Consider the following 27,892-nt stretch of genomic DNA (forward strand, 5'->3'; position numbering starts at 1 on the left):
ATAAAAATAATAAATAAATACAATTATTAGGATCTACTCAAACCCCCCGACCACCAACAAACGGCTGCTGGTTCCAGCGCTGAACCGGGTCCACTGGCGTTTCTCCAGACCGCGTCTTCAAGGTCTCGGTCTTGTTTCAGTCTTGGTCGAGCTGGACTCAGACCAGTCAAGACCACAGCTGCACATGACATGGCATCTTACTTCTATACATCTACTCTCTCACTTTGGTTTATGTGACGTAATTCAATAAATTTAAAGAGACCCGGTGAAGGTCGCTTTTGGTTATAAAAGAGTCTCATATGAATGTGGATGAATCTACGTTACCCACTTGTTAATGGCTCCATTTTCTATAAATATATCATTTTGTCTTTATAGTTTTTTTTATCTTGATATTATTATTTAGTGGTCGACTCGCCCAGCATTTCCTAGTTTCAGTTTCCCGGATGCTGCCCGGTGGGACATGGGAATAACGCCAGTTGGCATCATTTATGGTCGAAACCAGTGGCGTAATTTCAGTTTTAGACAAGGTATGGCACAGAGCAACCCGTCCCCGTGGGGTCCGGGGGTAGTAAACCCCCGGCGGAAATTTTTTGCGCATTGTAAATTGAAATGCAGCAATCTGGTGTGATTTAAGAGCAAAATCATGAATATTTGAGGTTTATCCACTTTGTAAAAGGTGTCTGTATCCTGTCTTAATTGCCATTTCTTTTGTGTCAACAAATTATTGCCAACATGAGTTTATTCACTGCTGATCTACAGTAGCCTACATGTTTCTACAGAAGAACAGCAAAGTTTAACAGCAAAGTCACAATAAACTCAATCTGGAAACAAATTAAAATGTTCACTAAAAGTAAGTTGAACGAGTGATTCCTCCTGTTGCTGCTGTGATTCACTACATTCAGGTATCCTCATGTTAGACAGGGGCTTGCTTGGGACTTGTTTGTCTCAGCCATAGACTGTACTGTAGGTCTCAGCTAGAAGTGTTTGTGATTTGTGACGAGATAAACAGCCTCCGCGGTATCTGATCGTCTTCAAACCTCCGACTTTCATTCTTGATCAATGAAAACATTCTTGGCAAATGATTCCAAGAATTTCACCGTGCGCGCTGAGGCTCATGGGAAATGTAGTGTGAAAACACTTTGCTTTCCGAAACTCCTTGTTGTCCCTTAGATAATTCAAATAGTTGTACTAAAGTATCTGCTTGTGTAACCATCTGAAAAACAGTGGGAGGAGACTTCAGCAGGTTCTGTGCTGTGTTCTTCTGTTCAATACAAACTTTGTTCACATTAAATATGGTTTAGATTTTACATCAAATCATCTTTTCTTTGTAGCTGAGGAGGAATAATGTAAATATCAAGACACATGATTATTATGAGGACTGGGACTGAAGACAGTGATGGTCTTGGAGATGGTCTCGCATTGGTTTGGTCTCTGCCGAGGACTTGGTCTGGTCTGGTCTGGTCGACCACGTTTGAGGAGCGAAGTTTTGATTCAATTAGACAAACGTAATAAGATACTAATAACATCTACAGTATCTTTATACTAGATGGTCTTACAGCTGATTGTGAGGTGAGACGTTAATCGACCAGTAAGGAGTTGGTGCTTGTCTGGAAACGGTTTTCAGAGCCAGCAGCCGGAGTTTAGGCCGTAAAACAGCAAAGAACTGGCACCAGGTCAGTCCGGTCCGGCTGTGGCTCTGGACCAGCACTGGAACCAGCTGGGTGGAAACGGGGTGAGATGAGTGATGTGTCTCCAGGCTGCAGGACTGTGGTGCGTGGCCTTCTGAACACTTACTAACATAGAGGGAGATGTGCTTGGAGTCAATCACCATGAACCTGAGGCTTTGGTCCAGGAGCTGCCACTGTGATAAAACAAAAAACACAAAACAATCAGAAAGGAAGTGAGAGTCAGGATCAGGAAGGAGAGCAGACTGGAGCTGAGAGGAGAGAGAAAGCAGCTGCTGCAGCGACTCACCGCCACCTCCACGTGGTCCGTCCCTCTGTCGTTCTGCTTGTGGATGACTTCAAAGAAGTACCTCCTCTCAGCAGACAGCCTGTCAACACACAACACAACACAAACCGTTCATCTACAGCACTGATTCTCAAACTTCTTCACATCAAGGACCCTAAAATGACACAAATTAGACCACGGACCCCCAATGGACAAAACTTTGAAGCAAACACCAGAAATACACAAATATTTGCTCTGAGACTGAAGAACGTTACTTTTTTAGTCAATGTACGTTCAAATTATTGTAAGTATAAAGGGAAATTCCTTTATTGTCCCAAAACGGGCAAGTGTTTTTGCAGCAACTGCTTCAACATTTAAAATACATGACAGGCAACAAGGAGATGGAAAGACAAAGAGACAAAGAGCACAGCACTACAACAATGATGGCAGGTAAAAAGCAACAAGCCACACTAAATTATGGCCAGTGGCGTGAATTTATTGGAAATATATGTATATATATATAAAAAAAGGTACAATTTCTCCCAAAACGTTTAAACATTTCTAGAAAAAAGTGGTAAAAATTTCTCAAAGTAAAAAAAAAATCTAGAAAAAGTGGTAACATTTCTCAAAAGACGTAAAAAAAAAATCTAGAAAAAGTGGTAACATTTTTAAAAAGTTTTAAAAAAATCTAGAAGAAAGTGGTAAAATAAAAAATAAAAAGTTTTAAAAACGCCCCAAATTCAGGGGTTTTCTGTAACCATTTAAATAAAATAAGAAAAGATGTGGAGGAATAAGAATTCAGATTTGACTTTTTGAAGAAGAAACAAAGTGTTGTTGGCATACGGACAGATTTTGTGGTCACGTAACTCTAACAGAAGTCAACTCTTTGTAATGAAAATGGTTTTAATATGACTCCATTCATTATGACTACTACTTTTCTATGTACCCAGCACTTTAACCTTGTATGAACTTTATGTTATTTTGGGAGAAAAACAAAGAACAAATTGGGTTTAGCTCTAAATTACAACTTCTAGACATAATGTACTTCTTTAAAGAAAACACACAGTCATTTGTTTTGCTAGTCAAACACTTGCAACACACTTGTTAAATATAACTTTTGCACTAGAAAAATTGTAATCTGGTGCTGATCTTAATTGCTGATAGTTTCATTATCTGTGCAGTGTAAAACGCTGCCGGCCCTGTTTTGGTAAACCACACACTAGTCTCATTTTTTCCACCACATTCATGTTGCTTGTTTCGATTCCCAGTAAGCCATCAGACTTCTGTTACTAGATTAGATATGCTGGTGTTTAGGCGTCCGTGTCAGTGTGGTTAGCAGAGCTGCAGAGAGATTAGACACTAGAGAAAAATCGATGCTGGTGAAGTAGATATGTTTTATTTTATTTTATTCCACTTGATGGGACAAATGCAGAGACTGCTTGCTGAAAAACTGCCCCGGACGGGAACGCGCATCAGCGGTTTTGCATGAATTTCCCTCTACAACAACTCTGTCTGGTAACGTTGTGTTATTATCTCATAGCGTGGTGAATGTGCAGGTCACAACTTGTCCACCAGAGCGTTGTGGAGTTGTTGGATTGTGTATTTGATGAGTTTGATGAGGGAAACCAAGAAATCCCATAATGAGCCTCCGTAGCGTAGCTCTGAGCAGCTCACGGCTCTGCTCCGCCGTTCTAAAAACAGCTTGCACCGACAATTAAAGGTAACGAACCTACTGCTATGACTATAGGGATTATGGCAATGGGCCAATTTGCCAAAATGTTGAACTATCCCTTCAAGTGACACAATAAGCGTCACATTTAAAACCAGGAAGAGGAAGAGGAGCATCAGTAGGAAAACAACAACAACAAAAGCTGTAGTAAAATAAGAAGAACACCATTACATCACCATTACATCGCCTCAATAGTCTTATTTACGTGTCCTACTCTGCCTTGGACCTAAATTCTAAAGACTTTTTACAAATTGACAGATTTACGCATGAGTGAACTGTCAGTAAACTCACCGAACTGGTCTGGAGGTCTGACTGGCGTACTTCTCAAACTCACCCGGCGCGGTCCACTCTGTGCCAGCCTGGATTAAAAAAAACAAACAACCACACACATGCAAACAGATCAAAACACCGAGGCAGAAATGAGGAAACGATAAACGCACTGATGAACGCACAATGACAGACACTAGGCATGCAAATGATCGAATAATTCATTAATCGATAGTTGATAGACCTTACTGATAAGCGGCGATTTTCCTGAGAACCTAAATTTAAGGGGAAAATTTAATCTCAACATTCCTTATAGGACTTTACACTAGTATTTGTTAGTTTATTTTAAGAGCACAGCACAATGAAAAATGTTTAAGTAACACGTTATTTAACCTTTAAATAATGTTGAGGGTCCAATGTGACCCATTTTTATATAGGAACAACACAATATCTACAGATTAAATGGTCTTTCCTGCCACTACACTATGATTACTGTATTTAACTAGGCTACTTAAATCACAGTAGCTAAACTGATTTGTTGAACTCAGCCTGATGTAAACATTAATAAAACTCAGGCAGCTCCATGTTGTCTCTGTGTGATGTTCAGGGACAGGTCAGGACAGTCTGAGGACAGAGAGCTCTGAGGTTGAAGTCCTATCATAATGAGATGAGATGTGAGACACCTGTGACAGTGACAGGTCTGTAACTACGTCTTGACCACATATCAGCTGTTCAGCTGCAGCAGAGGAAACTCCGCTGTTCTCCGCGCCACCGCGACGAGCACTTTTTTTGTTTTTTCTAATTAGCTCCGGTACCGACCGGCTAAACTACGGCAGGATACTGTAAACCAGCGCGGGTCTGGTGTGTTTACCAAAGCTTGGTCGCCGTGCTGAGGCACCGGGTCGGTTTGAGCTGCGTTCAGGCTGCATTAAAACTCCTCAGGCAGCTCCGTGTCGCCGGCTTTTTGACTCGTTACTCACTGGTTTCTGTGTGTTAGCGATGGTACAGCCTGAGTCCCGTATGCTATAGCTACAACTAGGTAACAGTGTTTTTGTCTCTTTTCACCTCTTGTCTCCCTCTCTCCCTTGTGTGCTGCAGTGCTTTCCACACGTTTACACAGAGATCCTCTACATTATGTCGGCTTTGCTTGTTTACATTTTACAGTAAAACTCCCATTGAAAAGGATCGATTAACTGCAATTCATTTAATTTAATCGATTAAATTCTTATCGACAATTAATCGATAGTCGATTACTTGTTTCCATCCCTAACAGGCAGGCTTACCTTTCCAACCCAGGCCAGCAGCTGCAGGTTGAGGGGAGACTCATCTGTGCTGAGCCACAGCTCGGAGTTATCATCGGAGCTCAGGGCAAACACAAACTCTCCTGAGAGACAAAGACATGATGGGACAGACAGCATGGGGACATGTAGGACACGTTGGTGTGGTAGCAGACTAGACACTGGATGTAAAAGCAGGTGAGGTACCGTCAGCGTACGGGTGCAGATAACCGAAGATCCTGAGGCCGTAGTCGCTCCATCGAGGCGAGACGGCCAGTTTCTGCACCGCGGTCCTGGTCTGAAAGAGTCAGAGGAGAAGCAGCCATGACGGTTCGAGTATTCTTCCTGTTTTTGCTGTAAATACTTTTCAAATATGTATTTTTGTTTATCAATCAATCTATTCACAAGTATTTCAGTTCAATTCCCAGATTCATAATTTCAACACTAGGTCAGCAAATAATCTTCATCCCACTTTTTTCAAGTCTACTTTCTCTCAGTTCTCAATTAGATTTAGAGGTCCGCACTTTTGGAATTCATTACCAATCCACCTTAGAAACTGCACAAGCATAAATTAATTTAAGAAACAAATAATTCACTTTCTATTGGCCCAATTGAGCAATGCATAATCCACATACATTTTACATCACCTTTGATTTTCTCTCTCTCTTTTTCTAATTGTTTTATGTTGTTCTTCACATGACTGTAAACTGAATTTATGTTGAACATTTATCTTTATAAATTTATGTTGAATGCTTATCTTAACAAATGTATGTTGAATGTTTATGTTGTTTTTTTCATTCTGTAAATTAAATTTATGTTGAATGTTTGTCTTTTGGAGGACCACTTGACAAACCCTTAGGGTTTTTTTTTGGTTTCTCCGGCACATTTGCTTTATCTACTGTATACTTTGTATGTCTTTCTAATATGCTGTTTTATATATCTTTTATGTGCTAATAAAATACAATACAATATGTCTGAAAACAACTCCATGTGTGTGTGTTTTGTTTTGTTTGCCTATGCTTGGACTATTTTGTATGTGTTGGAAAACTAAGACTAAAACTAGCGGTGAATCTGATGATCAGATCGCGTGATGTTTTTAAAGCTCCGTAACAAAAACACGAGGTCACATGGAGCGCTTCTGTCAACTTCGCTGGAAACTGCAGATGTGAAACTCTCAACCAGTTTTTGTTTGACATCGATAGACCGTGTCAAACCAGAGATATGATGGTTTTAAAACAATAGAAGAAACATGTAACGTGACGAGATGGCGGCAGCTGATACTACTCTTAGTGTGATCTTTGTGTATTTTTGGTTCCAATATGATCATAAAGTCGATTAAAGTGAAATAATAATCATCAGATCATAGAAGTGAGGCATAAATATGTTTTCATTCGGTAGGCCTATTTAAACGCAAAAATCTCCCAGCCCTTAGTCCACATGAGGGTGAGTAGATACAGTAATGAGTGAAATTGAACTATCCCTTTAAAAAGACCAAAACTAAATAAAAACTACAATGAACAAAACTAAATAAAAACTACAATGAACAAAGGAAAACTAACTCCCATGAACACTGCATCCTGCCTCCATCAGCTGCTGCTATATAAACCACGAGAAGAAGATGATTAAAAGCTGAACGTGCATTTTCTGATTTGCTAGAAATGGCTAAAGATGCAGAAAGAAAACACCACAGAGCTCATTTAAAACTGCGTCATCACTGGTTCAACTAAAACTAACATGAAATAAAAAAAACAAACAAATAAACACTGATGAAAATGTCTGAACTGTAATAACCTTGGTGCAACAACGTCTTCTCTGAAAACACTGCAGAGCGTTTGATGTGGCAGTGAGCTGAACAATGGCAGCACTTGGCGTTATCGTTCACTGATCATGACTCAGCGAGTGTCGACTGCCCATCTGCACCGAGTTCTGCTGTCGAAACCAGTTTTATATTTGAAGTCAGATATCAATCAGAAGCCAAAGCGTGTTCATCTTCATTCCACAGAACCGTTGAAGGCAGCACTGGTTAAAATACCTTCTGTGATTTCTAAACATTTGGCTCCAAGCGGTGAAGGGTTTAGCACTTTGATTGTCTATTTGTGAATTGTCTTTGGCAGTATTTATCAAAACCGAGCGCTCTGTGGACCGTGACGGTCTCTATTTACACGGAATGAAACGTCACAGATGCAGCGATACCTGAGAAACAGGGAACAATGGCAGGTTGTTTTGCCGAGTCTAGGGTTGCAAAGGGGCGGAAAATTTCCAGTAAATTTCCGGAAACTTTCCATGGGAAGTTAAGCTGGGGAATTTTGGAAATATTCTTTCCGCGGGAATTATGGGAATGTATGGGAATTATTGGGAATTTATAGGAATTAACTAGAAATTGGGGGTAATTTAAACAAGCTGTATCATATCCAAACATATATATGTAAGTATTTAGTTTTGTCATAAGCAGACATCCGTGCAAAATAATACAATTAAAAGGACTTTATCAAGTTTTAATTCTTGTTTGAACAACAAAAACATGAATGTTGAGTAAAATACCCCCCCCCCCCCCAAAAAAAAAAAAAAAAATCCCATTCAAAATGTTAAAGGGACAACGAGGAGTTTTTATTTGGTTATAAAAAAGTCTCATATTAATGTGGATGAACTACATTACTGTTATTATTATTATTTAGTGGTCAGCTCACCCAGCATTTCCTAGTTTTGGTTTTGCAGATGCTGCCCTGTAGGTCATGGGATTAACGCCACCAAATCGCGGTTTATGGTCGGAACAATGACGGTATCTGATCGTCTTCCAACCTCCGACTTTCATTCTTGATCAATGAAAACATTTTTGGCAAATGTTTTCGCTTTCGTCCGTCTTACGCCGGTCCAAGAATTTCACCGTGCGTGGAGGCTCATTGGAAATGTAGTGTGAAAACACTTCACTTTCAAAAACTCCTTGTTGTCCCTTTAAATGAAAGGAGTCCAGGGTTCAAGAAATCATCTGTGCATGTGATGGAGGAATGCACAGTGCATGTAGGGGGCGTGGCCTCACTAGCCCTGCAGTAAGCAGTATGCTGTGTGCATGTGATGGAGGAATAGCATCGATATTCAAGTGCACTTGCATTAAATCTGGTTGTTTTAGCCAAGATTATGCTACAATATATTTTCTCCAACTATATTTAAGTTCCCTGTTAAGGGCCAACCTTCAATTTTGTAAATTTCTGATTTATTCCCATTTATTCCCGTTTATTCCCATATATTCCCGTTAATTCCAATATATTCCCGTTAATTCCCATGGAAAGTTTCCAACTTTGAAAATTCCCGGAATTTTGCAACCCTAGCCGAGTCGCTGTTGAGACAGAGATGTGACTTACGTGAGGATACAGCGGGTAGTGTGGATTCCTGCGGAGCTCGTCCGTGGAGCTGCCACACCAGTCCTCAAAGACGTGAAGGTTGACCTGTCCCATGTACTGCAGGACGAGAACAGAGGACAGAGGGACAACGTCACTGAGACCTGAGGTTTCTACAGTAATATTTTACAATCATTCACTGTCATATGTCATTTTACAGTGTTTAACTGTGTCAAACTCAATCACACAATCCATAAATGCAAATGGTCATCCATAAAAACACATTTTCATGATTTTAAAATAGAAACCACAAACCAGATATTACATGCAGCTACTACTACAAAACATGAAAGACAGAAAAGCTATAAAAAACTTGGAATATTATAAATTATTACAAACAACTATATGATTTGCTAATACCCCAATCTGTGTACCGTAATTTTCAGAGTATTGAGTGCACCTGAATATAAGCCGCACCAGCTAAATTTAAAAAGAAAATACATTTTGTACAATATAGGCTGCACTTGAACATAAGTCGCAGGTTTTCATGTTGTAACATGAGATATAGGGGTGGGAGAAAAAAATCGATTCACAAATATTGCGATATCTTATTTGACGATTTTTAAATCGATTTTTATTTTCAAAAATCGCTTTAAAAAAATTGAATTTTTTTTTTTTTTAATTTTTAATATTGTGCAATGTGCATTTGTTCGCCTTTTTTACATACTGAGGGTACAGGTTTTGAAAAGGGTTTAAGTTCACTTTATAATGGAGTATGTTAATTTATAGGCTCCTACAGTATTTGTGTGCAGATAAATGTTAGAAATGCTAAAGACTAAAAATCGAGAGAATCGGCAATATCGTAGAATCGCAATTTAAATTGAATCGCTAAAAGGTTTAAAAGGTTTGAAGGGAAGTTAAAAAAAGTCCGCTCGCTTTTCCGCTGTTTTCTTTACGCTTCTCTCAGCCACGTGCATTTGTTTACAACGAAGCTGGCGATAAATCAATAAATGGAGCGGTGGATAACGTTACATAACATATACGATGTTACGGCGCGTGTGTTTGTGTAGTCTTAACCGTCATAAACAGAAGATTATGGGTTTACAGAGCAGCAGTTGATTATAAATCAGTTCACGGCGTTATCTTACCTTCTGTTCCAGTCACATTAATTAATAATTCGCTGCAAATAATTCACGATACGATAGATTCTTGCAGACACCATGTCACCTCATGCACTTTCCCGCTTCTTTAGCAAATAACTTCTGGTACCAGTGGCTGGACTGAAACCAACAGACACAACTGACAGATGAATCTTTACCAAGACGTGTAGCTGTGTTTTAACAGAGCGTTGTGTCAACACACTGAAGTCTGCAAACACAGAGGAAGTCTCTGTCTGCAAACATTTACACTCTTTGTGTTTACACTCATTTTCTTTTATTTATTCTGACACGACGCTGCCTGCTAAGCTGTAAAGCTTGTTGTCGTATTAATGTAGTATTAAGGTAAGACCATAAACTGAGTTACTGTCAACGGCTTTTCTTTTCAAATAAAAAAATACAATAAATTGCTGTAACTGATTTACAACCAAAACCTCTAGTCTTTCTTTTCTTTTTACAGCCATTTACTGCAAATTTACAAAAAAAACTAAACAAAAAACATTATTGGCAAACCATTTTTTATGCCAGTGTGATACCACAGTCCATTTTTTACAGTGTAAGATACTCTAAAAATAAGAGTAAGGCTTTTAACTTTCACCCAACAGGTTTCCTTCCTCGTCCCGTGTGTGTGTGCATGTGTGAAAATGAATCACTTTGCTCACCAACTTTTTACCTCTGATGTGCAGATTTGCAGATGTTGTGGTTTATTTGAAACCTGAGATGTGTGTATCTGTGTATGTGTGTGTGAGTGTGTGTGGAGGGTTTCCACCACAGTGAGTGAAGTGCTGATGAATCAAAGACGATCACATCCTCACATGAAGCTGCTGACAGTTGTTGTGTGGACTGTTGGGAGCTGGTTCTTGTCCAGTGATTCAAGGCCCTTACAGACCAGGGGATGTGAGAAATGACTCAAACTCTTGTCTTCATCACGGAAAAAGATGCTGCAGAGTGGAGTCACCTCAACAAGTGGCTAAGGAGACATATTCTGCCCCTTTTCCACAGATTAAAATAGTTCCCAGGTTTCTTAAAGACGTGTCTGTAATATGCTTTGGTCAAAATACCTCAAGGATCAAACATCACAGCTCTTTTCATCCTCTCTAAACAGGTGTCCAGTTGACTTTTCTGTCACCGAGTAAAAAACTGGATATAAGTAACTTAGACCCTGTTTACACAACAACGCTCGCGGATGAAAACGGCAAAATATTTAATCGGATGTGCCTTTCGTTTAGACGGCGACGGCGTTTTGGGGGCTTGAAAACGCAAAAAAAGTGAAACCAAGTGGAAAGTGGAGAGTGGAAATCTTAACCGTTGCGTCCCCGTGTAAAGGGTGAAAACGCCGACTGCTCTGACCTGTGGACGACACGGACGGCAGCATTACAATCAAGAAAGAAGTCAACAAGAAGAAGAGGAAAAAATTCTGGGTTGTATACAGGCGTGCAGACGTCACCGTGTGCACGTTGATTTCCTCCCCAAAAACGCTAAACGTCTAAACGCGGAATAAAAAAAGAGAATGCAACGCCACTTTTGTGTTTTCTGTTCAGATCGTTTCCATGTAAACGTAGCCTTAGAGTTCTCAACTTCAGCTCCCGACCAGACACGCTGGTTCAGGCTGAAAACACTTTAGGTTATAGCCAATACACATGACCGGGGTCGGGTCGGTCCATTGACTTCTTTTTTTTTTTTTTTTTTATCTATAAAACACATCTTCTTGCTGGTTGCACTGTGTGAAATGCACTCAATCTGTGGTGACAACACTTTTAAAAAATATTTCTAAGCTGGGTTCAGACCGGCTTCTGTGCTCCACTTTGTGTCGTCTTTACTGTTGCACATGCGTTGTCCAGTTTCCGATAAAGGTGAACACATGCAGAAGAAAACTGATTTCCAATCGCACTAAAATAAATCCAGGTTAAAACATTTCTCTTTTCACGTGCTTTGTGTTTGTTTTTATTCTGTTTTATGCTTCTCTTTTTTTTTCTTTTTTTTAAATGTTTTGTCTTTATGTAAAGCACATTGAGTTGCCTTGGTATGAAATGCGCTATATAAATAAAGATGCCTTGCCTTGCCTTGCATCATCTGGGTGTCCTAACTGGAGTTATAGAACTCCGATATTAGTCGGACTAACACGTTCACATGCACGTCAGTTGTCCAGTTATATTCGCATTAAGGCAATAATTAGTTTTTAATTACAGTCATGTAAAGGTACTGATTGAGCAGGTGTGTGTTATACACGGAGGCAAAGAACCACCTGAGGAGAAACTATAACAACTGTCACGTATTCACATCTCCACCGGTATGAACGGGTTAGTTAGCGGTCTGTACTGCAGACTGGAGCGGTCGGTAGCTCAGAGTCAGATCTGTTTACTCACAGGTGAAGAGGAGGATCACAGGAAGTGGAGCAACAATGGAGCCACATGATCACTTCACTGGAAGCCAACAGGAAGGTGTGACACACTCACACACACACACACACTCACACTCCCTCCCAGATGTCCTGTAAACACACACCACTGTGACATCTGCTAAAGAGGCCGCGTTATCTGATCTCACCCTGTGTGTGTGTCTGTGTGTGTGTGTGTGTGTGTGTGTGTGTGTGTGTGTGTGTGTGTGTGTGTGTGTGTGTGTGTGTGTGTGTGTGTGTGTGTGTGTGTGTGTGTGTGTGTGTGTGTGTCCACCTGTTGATCAGGTTACTGTCGGTTCAGCTCAGTGAGTCAAACCACCGATCACCACTCTCTTTCACTCTTTACTTTCATTTTCTACGTCTTATTAAATCCATTTGAATCTGAGGAGCTTCATTTGTTTGTGGAAGGTCAGAGAGGACGTGTGTTTGTGTGTGTCTCTGTGTGTCCGTCCTTCACCTGGACGCCGTCTCGGCTTCTGGATGAAGCAGAAACTGTTTAGTCTGAATTCACTGCAGCAGCCGTTAAAGGAAACCGCTGTTTGAAATGAGACACATGAGCAACAAGTCTGAGACGTTCCCTAAATGTCATGTTGTTAATATGATGCTGATCATTTAAAGGGGACCTATTATGCTTTTCCAGCTTTTCAGACTTTTATATATGTTTAAAATGTTGGATAATGGTTCTAGAGGCCGTGGAAGTGTCATATCCTGGGGTTAATGCATTTGGAGGTAAACCCTGCTAGATGATTGGGATTTCTCTTGGATTTCTCTGCACACCTGTTACACTCAGTTGCACTGACTTTTTTTCCCTGGTTTTTCCTAAACTGTTACAGTTCAGTTCACGTGACAGTGATTACACAGCAGCAAACAGCTGGAATATGAATAATACTGTTACTCAGGCTTTTATATAATATGTCCAAGCACAACAACACACCTCATTTTTATATTTTTAAATTATGTTTTGGCCGTTTTGCATTCGTATTATATCATTTTTAAATTATGTATTGCACTCAAATGGTGTAGCAGAGTATTTAACCGATGTCCAGGTTGCTCCCTTTGCACTTGTAGCGTATATTCTATTGTTTTAGACATTATAGGATATATTTTATCATATACTTCCCCTTTGTATCCTACTTATCTTCCTTGCACTTTTCCCTTTGGACCATCATGGTCAAATATTTTCCTTCTGGTTCTATCTATCTATCTATCTATCTATCTATCTATCTATCTATCTATCTATCTATCTATCTATCTATCTATCTATCTATCTATCTATCTATCTATCTATCTATCTATCTATCTACATTTTGAGTTTCATATTTTTATTCTTATTTACTTTATATTATTTTTTCCTAGTTTTTAACGTAGCTTTTCTTTTGATGTTGTGTCATCTATTTCAGTCTTTTTCTATTTGATTTTATTCTATTTTACAGTTTCTAATTTTATTTACCGTTCCTCATGGCGTTTCCTCATTTTGTCGTGACGTAAGATGAGCACTGATTGTGTGTGTGTTTGTGTTTGTGTGCGGGTGGGGTCTTTCCTTATTTTCTTTACATTTTTTTTTTAAATTGTAAAGCAGTTTGGGCTCCAATTTATGCATGAAAAGTGCTGTAAAAGTAAATATTTGAGTTGATTGATGAATATGACGTCACAGAAGTGGAAGTGGAAACCTGAGGAGAGAAACGAAGCGGAGCTGCAGACTGACGCTGGTCAAACAGGAAACAGAGGAAAAAACACAGTGAAGCGGCCGGGGCAGGGGCAGGTCTGGGCAGGTGAAGCAGAGTTCAAGAGAGGTCACAGAACACACACACACACACACAAAAAACAAACACACACATGCACACACACCTCTTGTTTCCATGGTTGCGGAGCGTAGCTGCTGGTCCATGCAGCTGGATCCTCCCTGTCGTTGGGCTGTTGGTCTCTTCTGACCTGGAAAAGCCACAGAATTTAACTCACTGTCTAGTGTTTACACCTCCTCCTCCTCCCTACACACACACACACTCACACACACACACAGTTGCGTCACCATATTTCTAGTCTTTTTTTCCATGCAGCAGCAGCGTCCTCTGTCCTTACCCATTTGTCAAACATGGCCGCTCTCCAGCTGTTGCCGTCGACATACGGGGCCATACCTGAGGGAGTGGGTGACAACAGTCGTCAGCAGCAGCAGCAGCAGCAGCAGCTCATGCACTCATCATGCAGCCTGATAATATAAATGCAAATACTATAATGCATCCCCATCTAAAGAGATTTGCAAGCTCCTGCTCCAGTCAGGTGAATCTTGACTTTGCATTCAAACAAAATGTGTTCTTCTAAATTGCAGAATTAAAATGCAAATCTACTAAGAGAGAGACCCAGTTTGGATTTGGAGTTTGGCAGCGAGAGCTCCAGAGGAAGCACATGGTGTAAACGGCTCTAACTAACGGGGCGGGTGGTTTCCAGCCTTTGTTACACCACAAGATGCTTTTGTCCATTTATTTCTCAAGTGTTGACGAATGGATGTAGTAGACTTAAAGGGATAGTTCAACATTTTGTCAAATTAGCCCGTTTCCATAATCCCTATAGTCATAGCAGTAGGTTCGTTACCTTTAGTTGTCGGTGCAAGCTATTTTTAGAACGGCGGAGCAGAGCCGTGAGCTGCTCAGAGCTACGCTACGGAGGCTCATTATGGGATTTCTTGGTTTCCCTCATTCAAACTCATCAAATACACAATCCAACAACTCCACAACACAACGCTCTGGTGGACAAGTTGTGACCTGCACATTCACCACGCTATGAGATAATAACAGAACGAAAGCGAAAACATTTGCCAAGAATGTTTTCATTCATCAAGAAGGAAAGTCAGAGGTTTCAAGGACGATCAGATATCGTCGTTGTTCTGATTATAAAAGGCGATCGGGCGGTGTTATTCCCAAACCGAAAGTAGGAAATGCTGGGCGAGTCGACCACTAAGTAATAATAACAAAATAACTATAGAGACAAAACAATATATTTATCGAAAATGGAGCCATTAACAAGTGGGTAACGATTCATCCACATTATGAGACTCTTTTAAAACCAAAAGTAAACTGCTTGGGAGCTTGTTTCTATCAAAAGTGATCGTCTCTGGGGATCAATAAAGTTGTTCTTTTTTGGTTAAACAGTATCTGCAAAAGTTTTAGTGATGTTTTGGCGTGTTGTTGAGGTAAATACAGAGTCTGCTTGATGAAAAACTGTCCCTGAAGGCAACGTGCATCAGCTGGTTTTGCATGAATTTCCCTCTAAAACAACTCTGTGTGGTAACGTTGTGTTATTATCTCATAGCGTGGTGAATGTGCAGCTCACAACTTGTCCACCAGAGCGTTGTGGAGTTGTTGGATTGTGTATTTGATGAGTTTGATGAGGGAAACCAAGAAATCCCATAATGAGCCTCCATTCGTAGCGTAGCTCTGAGCAGCTCACGGCTCTGCTCCACCGTTCTAATAACAGCTTGCACCGACAATTAAAAGGTAACGAACCTACTGCTATGACTATAGGGATTATGGCAATGGGCACAATTTGGGCCAAAAATGTTGAACTATCCCTTTAAAGCCTCCAACCAGCTGCTGGCTGGCTGGTAACGGTATCTCCCTCCCTTCAGCCCTTCGTGCCGTGTCGTCATCTCTAAAATTAGAGGGGTGTGTGTGTGTGTGTGTGTGTGTGTGTGTGTAGGGTTTTTAAAACACAGCCGACGAGTGGGTTGTTTTTTCTTTTACGAGCCTGTGGTGTCAGTGAATGCAGCGCCGGGGTTACAGCGACTCTGTCATTATCACCAGGGTGGAGATCTCCAAACACACACACACACACACACACACACACACACACACGCCCTGGAGATGTAGTGGACCATTTTGGCAGCACTAGTAATTCTAGAGTGGAGGTTAAGAAAAGCAGCAGCAGAGTGTTTATCTTCCTCTTCCTACCGAGACTCGATCCTGCTGCTGCCTGTTCTCCTTCACTCTGTTCACCACACTTCCTTTTCTTTTTGTATTTAACTTAACTTTTAACATGGCAATGTGGTAGCTACAGTAATCTAAACATAATAGGAAGAAGCAAGCTGCAGAGAATATAAACCTAGCCTCAAAAATCATAGGGATGACACAGAAACCATTAAGTTGTATGTACGAGGAGGAAGTGCGTAGGAGAAAAGATGTCAAAATAGCAAACGATCCCTCTCATCCTCTCAATAGGGAGTTTGAACTTCTTCCCTCTGGTAGACGACGTTACAAAGTACCAAGGGCAAATTGTAATATTTTTTTAAATTCCTTTATTCCTAATGCAACTGACCCTTCGCGTAAGCCCCGCCCCCCTTGGTTACTGTTGCTACGCCAGGCAAGCTTTCACTCCCAGCCATGCTCCTGGCAGTATTTGGTATCGATTTCAAAGGAAATATCAGCAAATTTCTGCATAAACTGTTCTGAGATAATAGAGAGAATCCCCATATTTACACTTGCTCAAGTCGAAAAAAAAGTCAGCTCGTATCTGAACATCTCTATAGACCCTTTCAGAGAGTATAAACAAAGACAGGTGTTACCAAGGATACTAATTAAGGCTCCATTCCATTTAGTGTACCAGAGCGTTTTCTAATGAGCCACTCCTGTCTTTGTTTATACTCTCTGAAAGGGTCTATATTGCTGCCTCCGCCGCCGCCACCGCCATAGTAGCAGTAGCAGCAACAACAACATCCTTCTCTACAAACAAATGTTTTTCGTCCTAGTCTCAAAATGTGTCCACAAAAGCAAACGTAATGACTCAACTGCCGAAAGCTTGCCAGGCCTATAGTTACGGTTGCTAACGTAGGATTGGACAATAGCCGTTTGTGGGAGGAGTTGGCGAAGGGTCAATTGGGGCATTGACCACCATGTCCTGTTGATGTGTTTTAATGTAACTGCCCCTGCTGTCCTGCTTTTTGCCCTGAAGATGTCTGTGTGTGAGTGTTGTTGTGTTGTTGTTGTCCTGCTTGTTGTTTTTTATGAGACCAAAGACAAATTTCCACATCGGGGACAATAAATGAAACTAACTAACTACAGGTTACTTCCTACACATTTGAAATTTCCAAATTCCAATACTTTTTCCAGACCCTAATTTCCAGATTTCTCGGTAAAAAAAAAAAAATCAAATAATTTGTGATATTTAAGTAAACAGACGTGCTTAATATAAAAAAATCATGCAATTTATCAGTTGTTTTCATTATTCTGAATGGGTATGCCATTATGCAACCAAATAATGTCCAGGAGATTGTAGCTAGATACAATAGCGCACACAAAATTAACCCACATAACTTCAGATAAGACCAAACCAAGATAAATAAAATAAAATAAATATATTTCCATACAATAGTTTCCATTTTCCATACTTTTCCATACTTTTCCATACTTGCGTAGGAACCCTGGTAACTAACTAACTAACTAACATTTATTGTTGTTGTTCCTGCTGACGTGTTTCGTCTTGTGAGATTCACTGCCTCACTCACTCACTCAGGACTGAAACGCTCCAGTTAACGATGATGAGACGGTTGATAGATAAGCTGCAGACTTTACTTTCATGACACCGACTAACTAACTAAAAAAAACGGACGTGTTTGTTGGGCCACATGCAGGTTTGGTTTCTGTTGTTGTGGGTTTTATCAACACACTTAACACACGCAATCAATCACACCCGTTGTGTAAAAGCTCCAGTAGCTACAGACAGGAAGTAAGCTGGCAGCAGCAGAGCACCGTCTGTCTGCTGAACAGTCGACTTCTCCTCCTCCACTCAGAGATCATTTATTTATTTATTTCACCATGTGTGGGCGAGGGAGGTGCCCGGTGCTAAAGGAAAAGCCCACACACACACACACACACACAGGAAGCCGTTTCTGCCCTGGGACACTCATTAACTCAGTACTACATACGTTATCTGTGATCTTCAGTGCCAGTGTGACCTACATGTGGGAAAAACAAGCCTCCAAGACCCACAGCAACCAGCCTGAAGCCTTAAAGGAGAAATCTGCTGTGTTGCTAACGCTCCTATTCTCCATGTGCATTTGTTTACAACCAAGCCGGCAAAAAAAATCAATACATGGAGCTTTTTAGTTAAAGGGATAGTTCAATATTGTGGCAAACTGGCCCATTGCCATAATCCCTAGAGTCATAGCAGTAGGTTTGTTAACTTTAAAGGTGTACAGAAATGGCCGTTTGTCCTGTTTGTCGCGCCGAGTTGTCACGAGCTGCAACACGAGTTTACCCGAGTGAGGAAAACGAATTTGATTGGTCGTTATCGAGCGGGCGGGATATTCAAAGCTTGGGGCGAGACCGAGCTCCGTGTGTGTGTGCGTGTCTCAGACGTTTGAATGACGGATTACGGAGCCAATATCAGTGGCTGGTGAATCGTGTGCAGGCTGACGTATAATCCGTGTGCCTGCGTTATCCAATGCGGAAAAAAAAATACACACTTTCATCCCGGATTTACTCAAAAATAGAATTTTGTACAAAGTTTGGCCTCCAACGTCTGATAGATGAGTTATCACATTAATTTTATGATCCACAGTGGGCTCAAATTCAGTTTTCTTTTCTGTACACCTTTAATTGACCTATGGGTAAGCCATGCCCCCAAACGCGATGAGCCAATCACAGTGTGCATAGCTAGCCCATACCCTCGGACATTCTCTGCTTCCACGTCCATTGAAATGCATTGCAGTTAGTCAGTTTTCATTCGTTTTTATATGTTTTTTCTTGACTTTTTAAGTTTAAAATGGTCAAACGGTGTGCATGGGGTACATGCAACTACGACATCCCGAGAGGTTGGGCCACGGGGTGGATTTTTTTTACCTTTTCCCAAGCCACATCTCAACCGAGAGAAGTGTCTGCTCTGGATAAAGTTATGCAGTAGACCACAACACCAACTAAACGTGGATAAAATTAACAAGGATGTCTACATCTGTTCTAAGTTCAGTCAACAACGTATTTGAGGCAACATATTGTCATGTTTAGATGTTAGCCAGTATCACAACTAAGCATAAAGTCCGCTAGCTTAATGCTAACGTATAATGTAAAACTCCATAGACAGGCTAACAGAAATTAGCCCGTCGCTATCGCCGTTTCGCGGCAACCGACAGCCATAGCAGTAAAGCTAAGTGAAGTTTTGGTGACTTTGAGATGATATTTAATCTTTCTGTCTCCAAAAATCATCAATTGCCTCCTGTGAAATGTCTCTACTGTGCAAGCTATTTTCAGAACGGCAGAGCAGAGCCGTGAGCTGCTCAGAGCTACGCTACGGAGGCTCATTATGCGATTTCTTTGGTTTCCCTCATCAAACTCATCAAATACACAATCCAACAACTCCACAACGCTCTGGTGGACAAGTTGTGACCTGCACATTCACCACGCTATGAGATAATAACACAACGTTACCACACAGAGTTGTTTTAGAGGGAAATTCATGCAAAACCTCTGATGCACGTTGCCTTCAGGGACAGTTTTTCATCAAGCAGTCTCAACAACACGCCAAAACGTCACTAAAACTTTTGCAGATACTGTTTAACCAATAAAAGAACAACTTTATTGATCCCCAGAGACGATCCCTTTTGATACAAACAAGCTCCCCAGGAGTTTGCTTTTGGTTTTAAAAGAGTCTCATATTAATGTGGATGGATCGTTACCACTTGTTAATGGGCCCATTTTCGATAAATATTTTGTTTTGTCTTGATCGTTATTTTGTTATTATTACTTAGTGGTCGACTCGCCCAGCATTTCCTACTTTCGGTTTCCCAGACGCTGTCCGGTTATGATCAGAACTACGACGGTATCTGATCGTCTTTGAACCTCCGACAAGAATGAAAACATTCTTGGGAAATGTTTTTGCTTTCGTCCGTCTTGCCAATCCACATTTGCCAAGAACCAATCACAGGCTCCGTATGTTAAAGGTCTCAAGTCAATTCAATTCAATTCATGTCATGTCGGCCACTGCATCAACTGCATCAACCTCAGATGTCAGTTTTCGACACATTCACTCACACTCACACTCTTTACTCACACTCTTCACTCACACCCTCCGTCGCCATGACAACCTCACACAATGGCGACACAGTGATATCTTCCTCCTCGTGCCCAACACTTCCTCCTGCCTGTCTCCTGTTACCAGTGGTGGACAGTAACAGAGTAAATTTACTTGAGTACTGTACATATCCAGAGGATTTGTACTTTACTTGAGTATTAGATTTCTTTGGTACTTATTACTCTTATAGTCTACTTGCCAACAATGAGTACCCGGAAATGTTGAGTACCCCAAAGTTTTATGTTAGAAATAGATAGTATGGGTCCCCAGTATTCAGAAACTGCCGGATGCTAACTTATATATATTGGGCAGTTAGCACAATTGACATAATTAGCATACATTAGCATAGTTGCCTATATGGGCAATATTTCAACAAAATTGACTTGGCTGATCTGGGCAATATTGGAGTGGTTTTAGGGGTTATTGATGATGCTGAATCCATTTCTGACATTTTCAAAATTCAAAATGGCTGTCTAAACCGGAAGGGACCAGATTGAAATCCATCAAAATCGGCCCACTGGCAGTTTAAATCTGGTCACTACCAGTTTAGACAGCCATTTTGAATTTTGAAAATGTCAGAAATTGATTCATCATCATCAATAACCCCTAAAACCACTCCAATATTGCCCAGATCAGCCAAGTCAATTTTGTTGAAATATTGCCCATATAGGCAATTATGCTAATTTATGCTAATTATGTCAGTTATGCTAATTGCCCAATATATATAAATTAGCATCCGGCAGTTTCTGAATACTGGGGACCCATACTATCTATTTCTAACATAAAACTTTGGGGTACTCAACATTTCTGGGTTCACAATGGGGCCCATGGGCTGGCAAGTAGACTATTACTTGAATACATTTCCAAGACAAATATTTTTACTTTTACTGGAGTTAATTTCTAGGAAGGATGAAAAGTACTCGTTACTTTCAGGTCTGCTCTTTTTTTTTCTTTCTAAAATCCTATTGGACACAAGCTGTGTTTGTCAGAGAAGGAAACCCTAACCCCTAAAAGCAGCACATCAGTGCAGCTGCTTTCAAAGAGTTCATTCTCACTAACAAGTGTTAAAAGATCCTTAAATTCATTTAGAAAAAAATACAGTAATTCATTGATGTGAAAAATAAGAAATTTACTCTTACTCTTACTTTTACTCTAAGTAAATTTCAAAGCATGGGGTCGAGTACTCTGTCCATCTCTGCCTGTTACGCGTCTCGGTCTTCCTCCTCACCCCAGAGAGAGACAGAGAGAGTCCCAGTGTGACGACGAGGGGCTGCAGCCCAGGAATGTGTGTGCACATATAGGCGAGTCCTGTAATGTAGGTCTGAGGCGTGTGTTTACATGCCAGGCTTTGTTCAGCGTGTGTGTGTGTGTGTGTCTGTGTGTCTGTGTGTGGTTACGGCGTCTCACCAGCTCGACTGTTTTCTTACTGTTTAACATCTCCATCCATCGCACCCTGGTGTGATGACACAGCAACAGATGGCGGTGAGCCGAGGTGCGACTAGTGCGGCAAACAGCAGACAAGACACTTCCTCAGACTTCCTCCTCAGTGTGTGAACCTGTGATCCGACCTTATGACCTCTCTCTGTCTGTCTAAACCTCAACACACACACTCAGTTTCTTTAAATCAGTGGCTCTCACAACTGGTGTTTGTTTCAAAATGTTGTCCAACGGGGGATTTAACATTTAAAAGCTAAGTTTGACTATCCGGAATTAACATTGTAGATATCAACAACGTCTTTCTGACTTGTCGTAACTAGGCTACATTTTGAATAGTTGGATTTTTCATTCAAGATATCTGTAATTCAGTTTTGCCTCTAGTCAAAAAGAATATTTTCGATATCCGCAACTACATTCTTCCTATACACAATAGTCATTTCAGATATCCACAACTACGTTCTTCCTAGGAAAAAAATTCAGTTGCAGATATCCGCTATGTGAATTACAGATATCTGTAACTGAATTACGACTAGTACCAATTCCAGTTTGAGATATCTACAACGTCATTTTGACTAGTCATAATTCACAGATATCTACAACTTCATTTTGCCTATGTCAAAACTTAATCTGAAAAGGGACATGTAGATACATGGAACTATGACTAGTCAGAATCAAATTGTAGATATCCCAAACTGGAATTAGTTGCTACTAGTCATAATTCAGTTAACAGATATCTGTAATTCACATAGTGGATATCTGCAACTGAATTGTAGATATCTGTAATGACAAACCCCATACACATGAATGGCAAAAGTGACGCCATTTATCCTAGGAAGAACGTAGTTGTGGATATCTGAAATAACAATTATGGATAGGAAGAATGTACTGTAGTTGCGGATATCGGGAATATTCTTTTTGACTAGAGCCAAAACTGAATTACAGATATCTGCAACAAATATCCAGTCTGGCTTTTAAAAGTTAAAATGGCTTGCCCATAGGTCTGTGGTCTAATTTGTGTCAGTTTCAGAGTCCCTTTGTGTAAAAAAGTTTGAGAACCACAGCTTTAAATGGAAGTGTTGTTTCACCCGCTTCCTGTTCACATGCAGTTGGCCGCACAAAGACACCCGTGGTGCCTGATAATGCATTAAATAACATAACAAGCAAGTAAATTATTATAAAACTGCAGCACAAACCAGTGCTGACTGTGTGTCAGAGGGTTGATGATTCACTGTGGTCACTTCTGAGGCTGCAACTTTGTCATGCTGCCATGACATGATTTTATTCTAGGGGATTTTTTTGTGTGTGTTAAGTTGGACAGGAGGTGGACGGAAATTAAAAAAATATACTGACCACTCCCAAAATGAGCAGTTTCTCTGGTTTTACTATTTATAGGTATGTGTTTTTGTTTTATTCCATCAACTACCGACAACATTTCTCCCAAAATTGATATAAAAATATTGTCATTTAGAGCTTTTATTGGCTGAAAATGACTAAACTAGTCTAAATAACAAAAAATATCAAGTCTTTTCAGACATTGAATAATAATAATGCAAAAAAAACATGTTCATATTCATTCCTAAACAACACAGCAAGGATATTTTAACTCAGGAAGAGTTTATAAATCGGTTTTTGTGGGATAACGTCAATGTTTAATCCCAGCAGTGGTTTTTATCATCTTTCTATAAAACCAGATGATATCATTAGTGTCTCATTAAGTAGAATGAGTTGTGTTTGTGTTGGTGTTTAAAAAAGAAAAGAAAAGAATGACTGTCATACATGTAGAGATGCTTTTAAGAAACATTTGTGAAAGTGGTCTCTTGTTTTTTTCTAAAGCTATAGTCAACAAAAAAGTGAAAGCTGCAGTGTCTAAGAGGAACCATGATTATTATGATCTGTGACAACACAAACATCATAAGCAAGTCAACAAAAGTAAGGAAGTTGTCACTGCAGGCGCTTGATTGCAAGTTTTTTTTTTGTTTTTTTACCTATAAAAACCTATTATGACTCTGTCCTGCTTTTATTCTATTCCCCCATGATACGCTCGATCATCCCGTGCACAATCCAAATGATGCATGCATCGCTTCATCAGGTGTATACAGAACAAACACACACACACACACACACACACACACACTCACTCAGGTCGCTCCATGCGCGTGCAGCCACCATCTCATGGTACACGGCCACAGCTCCGACCAGCAGGATCGCACCGAAAAGCACGTATTTGCCGTTGCGCCGCAGTTTCTTCACGGGGAAAAAAAGCATCCTTCTTCTTCCTACCGTCCTGTCTGTCTGCAAAAAAAAAAAAAAAAAACACACACACACACACACCACCACCACCGCTGCTGCTCCCGGTGGGTGGGTGCGCACGCAGTTACCGGCGCTCTGGATAGTATCCCCGGTGCACGCAGCCACCAGTGACTGCTGCTCTCATCCCGGGGGAAAAGTTAAAAGAAAAAAAAAGAAAAAGAAAGAGTTGTCCGGTAGTTGTTTCACTTCAAAATAAATAAAAAAAAGTTCCCAGGGTGTTTTCATGCAGTTTCCTCCTGCAAAGCGGAGCGCGCACTGACCTGTCTGTCTGAACTGAAGTGAAGTAGTTCAAACAACAGCGTGAAGAGTGAAATATCACACCGCTAACTCTCCCCCCTCTCCCTCCTACCTTCTCCCTCCTCCCTCCTCCATCAACACAACTTCACTTTAGTTCACACAGACAGACACACACACAAGATCCCACAGAAACAGCCCTGCCTTCAGAGTAAAAGCATGGCCGGGAAATAAAACACTGACAAGCGCGAACACGTGCTACTACGACTGCCGTTTTTTCAGTATACTGTCTATTACCGATAATTATATATTCGTTTTAGTTTGGAAAAATACTGCACACGATGTCACAATCAAAGATGTTTGTCGCTGTGAGGTTTATTTTGAAAATCCAACACCGGAACCCCGCCATTTTGTGTGCGGTTGCCTTGACAGCAGCTTTGCTCCGTGTTTTCAGAGGGAGGAGTGAAACAGGCTGCGCCCACCCGCTTCTCTACCTTCACATTTACCTGTGTCAAGTAGACGGTAGGTAGGTAGGTGCACAGTTACTTCCGTAAGGCATTGTTTTCCTTTTTCCGCTTTAAACACGTCATATGTATCCTTTATTTAAATACACAGTTTCGCATTAAAGTTTCAGTGTGTAATTTATATTTGGAAAGTTTATTGGCAAAATCTGAATAACATTATAGCCTATATCCTTGAATATATTATTATAAGTGTATAATTGCTATAAAATACCATTCGTTTGGTTTTCGTAGCCATATAATTCTTCTTGGGTCTTGATTTAGAGAGTGTTGCCATCTTGCACCGCTATATTTGTACGGCAGCCCGAACGGAAAAAACAGTACAGAAAGTAATCCCTTTGCATGTTTTTATCAATACATTTCAAACACTTTTAATATATTTTGAAACAAAACTCCAGTTTCACTATACAGGGACTTTGTGCGTAAAACTGTGGCATGCAGCGTTCAGATTCTGTTTTGACGGTGGCCTCCGAGGACCAAGAAACTTGTGTATCACGGCTGGGACGACTGGTAGTATTTCAGGAGCACGGAGCGATGAGGTGAAGATCTAAATCTTTTTACCATATGTCTGCTGTTTCCTCTTCCTTCATTGGTTTATTTATGAACACGAAACTCTTGAAACATGCTGGTAAAGTGCTTAATTTTAGAGTTTTAGGGTTTAACCGTTTCACTCTGCTTCAGTGGTCTAGGTTTTTATGGGCGGGCTTAGCTGCGCTAGCGTTAGCCGCCGAGCCACGCTAGTGTCAGCATATTTACTTTCCCTCACTGCTAGGTGTGTATCTGAAACATTCAGATAAGAGCTGGACTCAGACTCAGGCTCATGCGTACATAGTTCAAACCCGTAGCTGTTCGGGTACGATGTGACAGAACAAAATTAGCGTAGCTGGTCTGTATTTGATTGACAGTTGAAACTTGACGAAGCTCAGCATGTGGGCGGGGCTTCGGTGCCTGTAGCAGATGCGCCCCCAGCTTCCAGAGCTGAGAGAACTGCCTCATTTTGTCATGATTTTAAAACCTAATTTCACTTATTAAACAAATTTTTCTCGCATGAACATTTGGCAGGATGGTTAATAAGACATCTGTCTGGGATGTGATTAACTCAGAAGACGAATCTAGTGTCACTTTTCAGGGACTTTAAGATAAGCCTACTCTACTTCTCAACAGTTTTAACACTAAAGCTTGACAATGTGAAACATGATAACATCCGCTTTCCAACATTTAACAAAAACTACAATGATTATAAGTAAAGGTGTTTGGGATATTTAATATGAACTAGCCTAATAGCCTACATGTTTTTAATGACTAGCCTAGGCTATAGTTTGACTACTAAACTGCTAGCTACATGATGTTTATTAAGAAAAAGTTGTCAATTACACTTTATTCAGAAAATCCAACCACAGAAAATTAACTAGAAAAAGCTTTTTCTGAAGAAAATGCATGTAATGCTGAAGGCAGTGTAACACCATTACTGAAGGCTGAAGAAATAACTGAAGAAATGCTGAAAAGGCTGACGCTATAGACCGAGTCGGCAAGCAAGGAAACGTCACTTCCGGTCAGGGCCGTGGGGGAAAACAAACCGTTTTCCCCATACACACTCATGCAAAAAGGCGGTATTTTAAACCTTTGTCAAACGCTTGTCCGCTGTCATTTCTTGGTTTGAATCACTTGTCAAAGGGCTATATATTAAAAAACTTATCATGATCGGGTCGATTGTTGTCGTAATATAAATATAAATATAAATATACGGACAACAATCGACCCGATCATGATAAGTTTTTTAATATATAGCCCTTTGACAGCATATACAAGTGATTCAAACCAAGAAATGACAGCGGACAAGCGTTTGACAAAGGTTTAAAATACCGCCTTTTTGCATGAGTGTGTATGGGGAAAACGGTTTGTTTCCCCCACGGCCCTGACCGGAAGTGACGTTTCCTTGCTTGCCGACTCGGTCTATACCTGAAATGCATGTTTTGTTTTTTTGTATAAGAGTACACTGCGGGTTCACATAAAATATTTCCATTATGTTTGTGCCTGTGAAACTCAATATCTCTTCTACCCATTAGAATGTATCCAGTTTCAAAGGAAGCAAATTGATGCAATGTCTCTTTTTCATTATTATTTATTGTATTTTTTATAATTGTGGATACAAAACGAACAAGCAAAATATAGAATAAACCAAAAATATGAACTTTCTGAACAGAATAGCACAAAAAACAAAATTAGTGGGGTACTAGGCTACATATCATTAGAAATTGAGTCCTCACATCCATGGACCGCGGAACGCCTCTGGACAAGGGGGGGCCATAATTTCAAGTCAAGCAGGAGGAGGGGGGGGGGGGGGGGGTGATTGTATCCACTTTATGAAACATTATGAAAACACATGAGTCTATCACAACAATGGATTTTCCGGGACAGATCAAATCCGTTGGATTATCACGCTGATTATCCATACGAGAGGTAGGCTGCCGGTTCTCATGGCCCGGACTTCTGACAACAGTTTTTTTTTTTTTTTTGGGAGGGTGTGTGTGTGTGTGTGTATGTGCGCGGAGCGGACCTGTCTAGAGAGACACGCGTCTATATGGGACAGGCTTTTATTTAATTCAGAACAAACCTTATGCTCAGCAAAGATGGAAAATATATAGCCTAGCCTAGTCTAATATAATAAAATGGTTCTGTTGTTTGGCCAGTGGCCACTGTTTAAAAGAATCAGAATAGAAGGAAAGAATCGGATCCAGAGCAGCATTCATTTACAAGTTTAATCAGCACCAATTAAACTTCTTCTAAATAAATGTAAACTCTTCTTTTTTTTTTTCTTCCTCACAGGAGAAATATGAGGTGCGCTGCGCTCACCTCGCTTCTCTCTGACGCGTCGGTGCTCATGGTTGTGATTGATCTGCTGCCTTGAATCCGTCCTTTATACGTGCACGTTCACAGATTCACAATAAGACAAGCCAGGGTTGAGTTACCGAGTTGATAACCAGCGTCGTGGTACCGCTGATCCAGAGTGACAGCGTTGTGGATAGGTTCAGCTGGATAGGCTGAGTAACCCCGGGTAGGCTGAGCTCGCTTCGTGATACGCCTCAGACACTCACGCATGACGTAGCCTATTGATAAACAATGCACTTGATAGACTCACGAATTCAAATCAAAATGCAGCACTCGGTGACAGTTTATTTTTTATCGGCAGCAGTGACGGTGTGTGGTGGTGGTGCCTTGGGC

At 40.6% G+C, this 27,892-nt stretch overlaps 1 protein-coding gene across 1 annotated transcript in view; it reads right to left on the reverse strand.

Moving 5' to 3' along the window:
• Positions 1 to 1,552: 1,552 nt before the first annotated feature.
• The window catches only part of LOC310987952 (E3 ubiquitin-protein ligase TRIM39-like), a gene marked incomplete at its 3' end in the record, with an annotated part of 37,207 nt that continues 10,867 nt past the window's right edge, over positions 1,553 to 27,892 (reverse strand). Inside the window, exons 3-10 of the mRNA XM_083974421.1 lie at positions 14,193 to 14,248; positions 13,962 to 14,045; positions 8,583 to 8,678; positions 5,431 to 5,521; positions 5,230 to 5,330; positions 3,971 to 4,038; positions 1,975 to 2,053; positions 1,553 to 1,861 (exon numbers count right to left, since the gene is read on the reverse strand). Coding sequence (XP_083830547.1) covers positions 1,553 to 1,861; positions 1,975 to 2,053; positions 3,971 to 4,038; positions 5,230 to 5,330; positions 5,431 to 5,521; positions 8,583 to 8,678; positions 13,962 to 14,045; positions 14,193 to 14,248 — 884 coding nt within the window. The remainder of the gene's footprint in view (positions 1,862 to 1,974; positions 2,054 to 3,970; positions 4,039 to 5,229; positions 5,331 to 5,430; positions 5,522 to 8,582; positions 8,679 to 13,961; positions 14,046 to 14,192; positions 14,249 to 27,892) is intronic.

The sequence above is a fragment of the Trachurus trachurus genome (assembly GCF_905171665.1).
Source record: "Trachurus trachurus genome assembly, chromosome: 6".
Classification (NCBI taxonomy): Eukaryota; Metazoa; Chordata; class Actinopteri; order Carangiformes; family Carangidae; genus Trachurus; species Trachurus trachurus.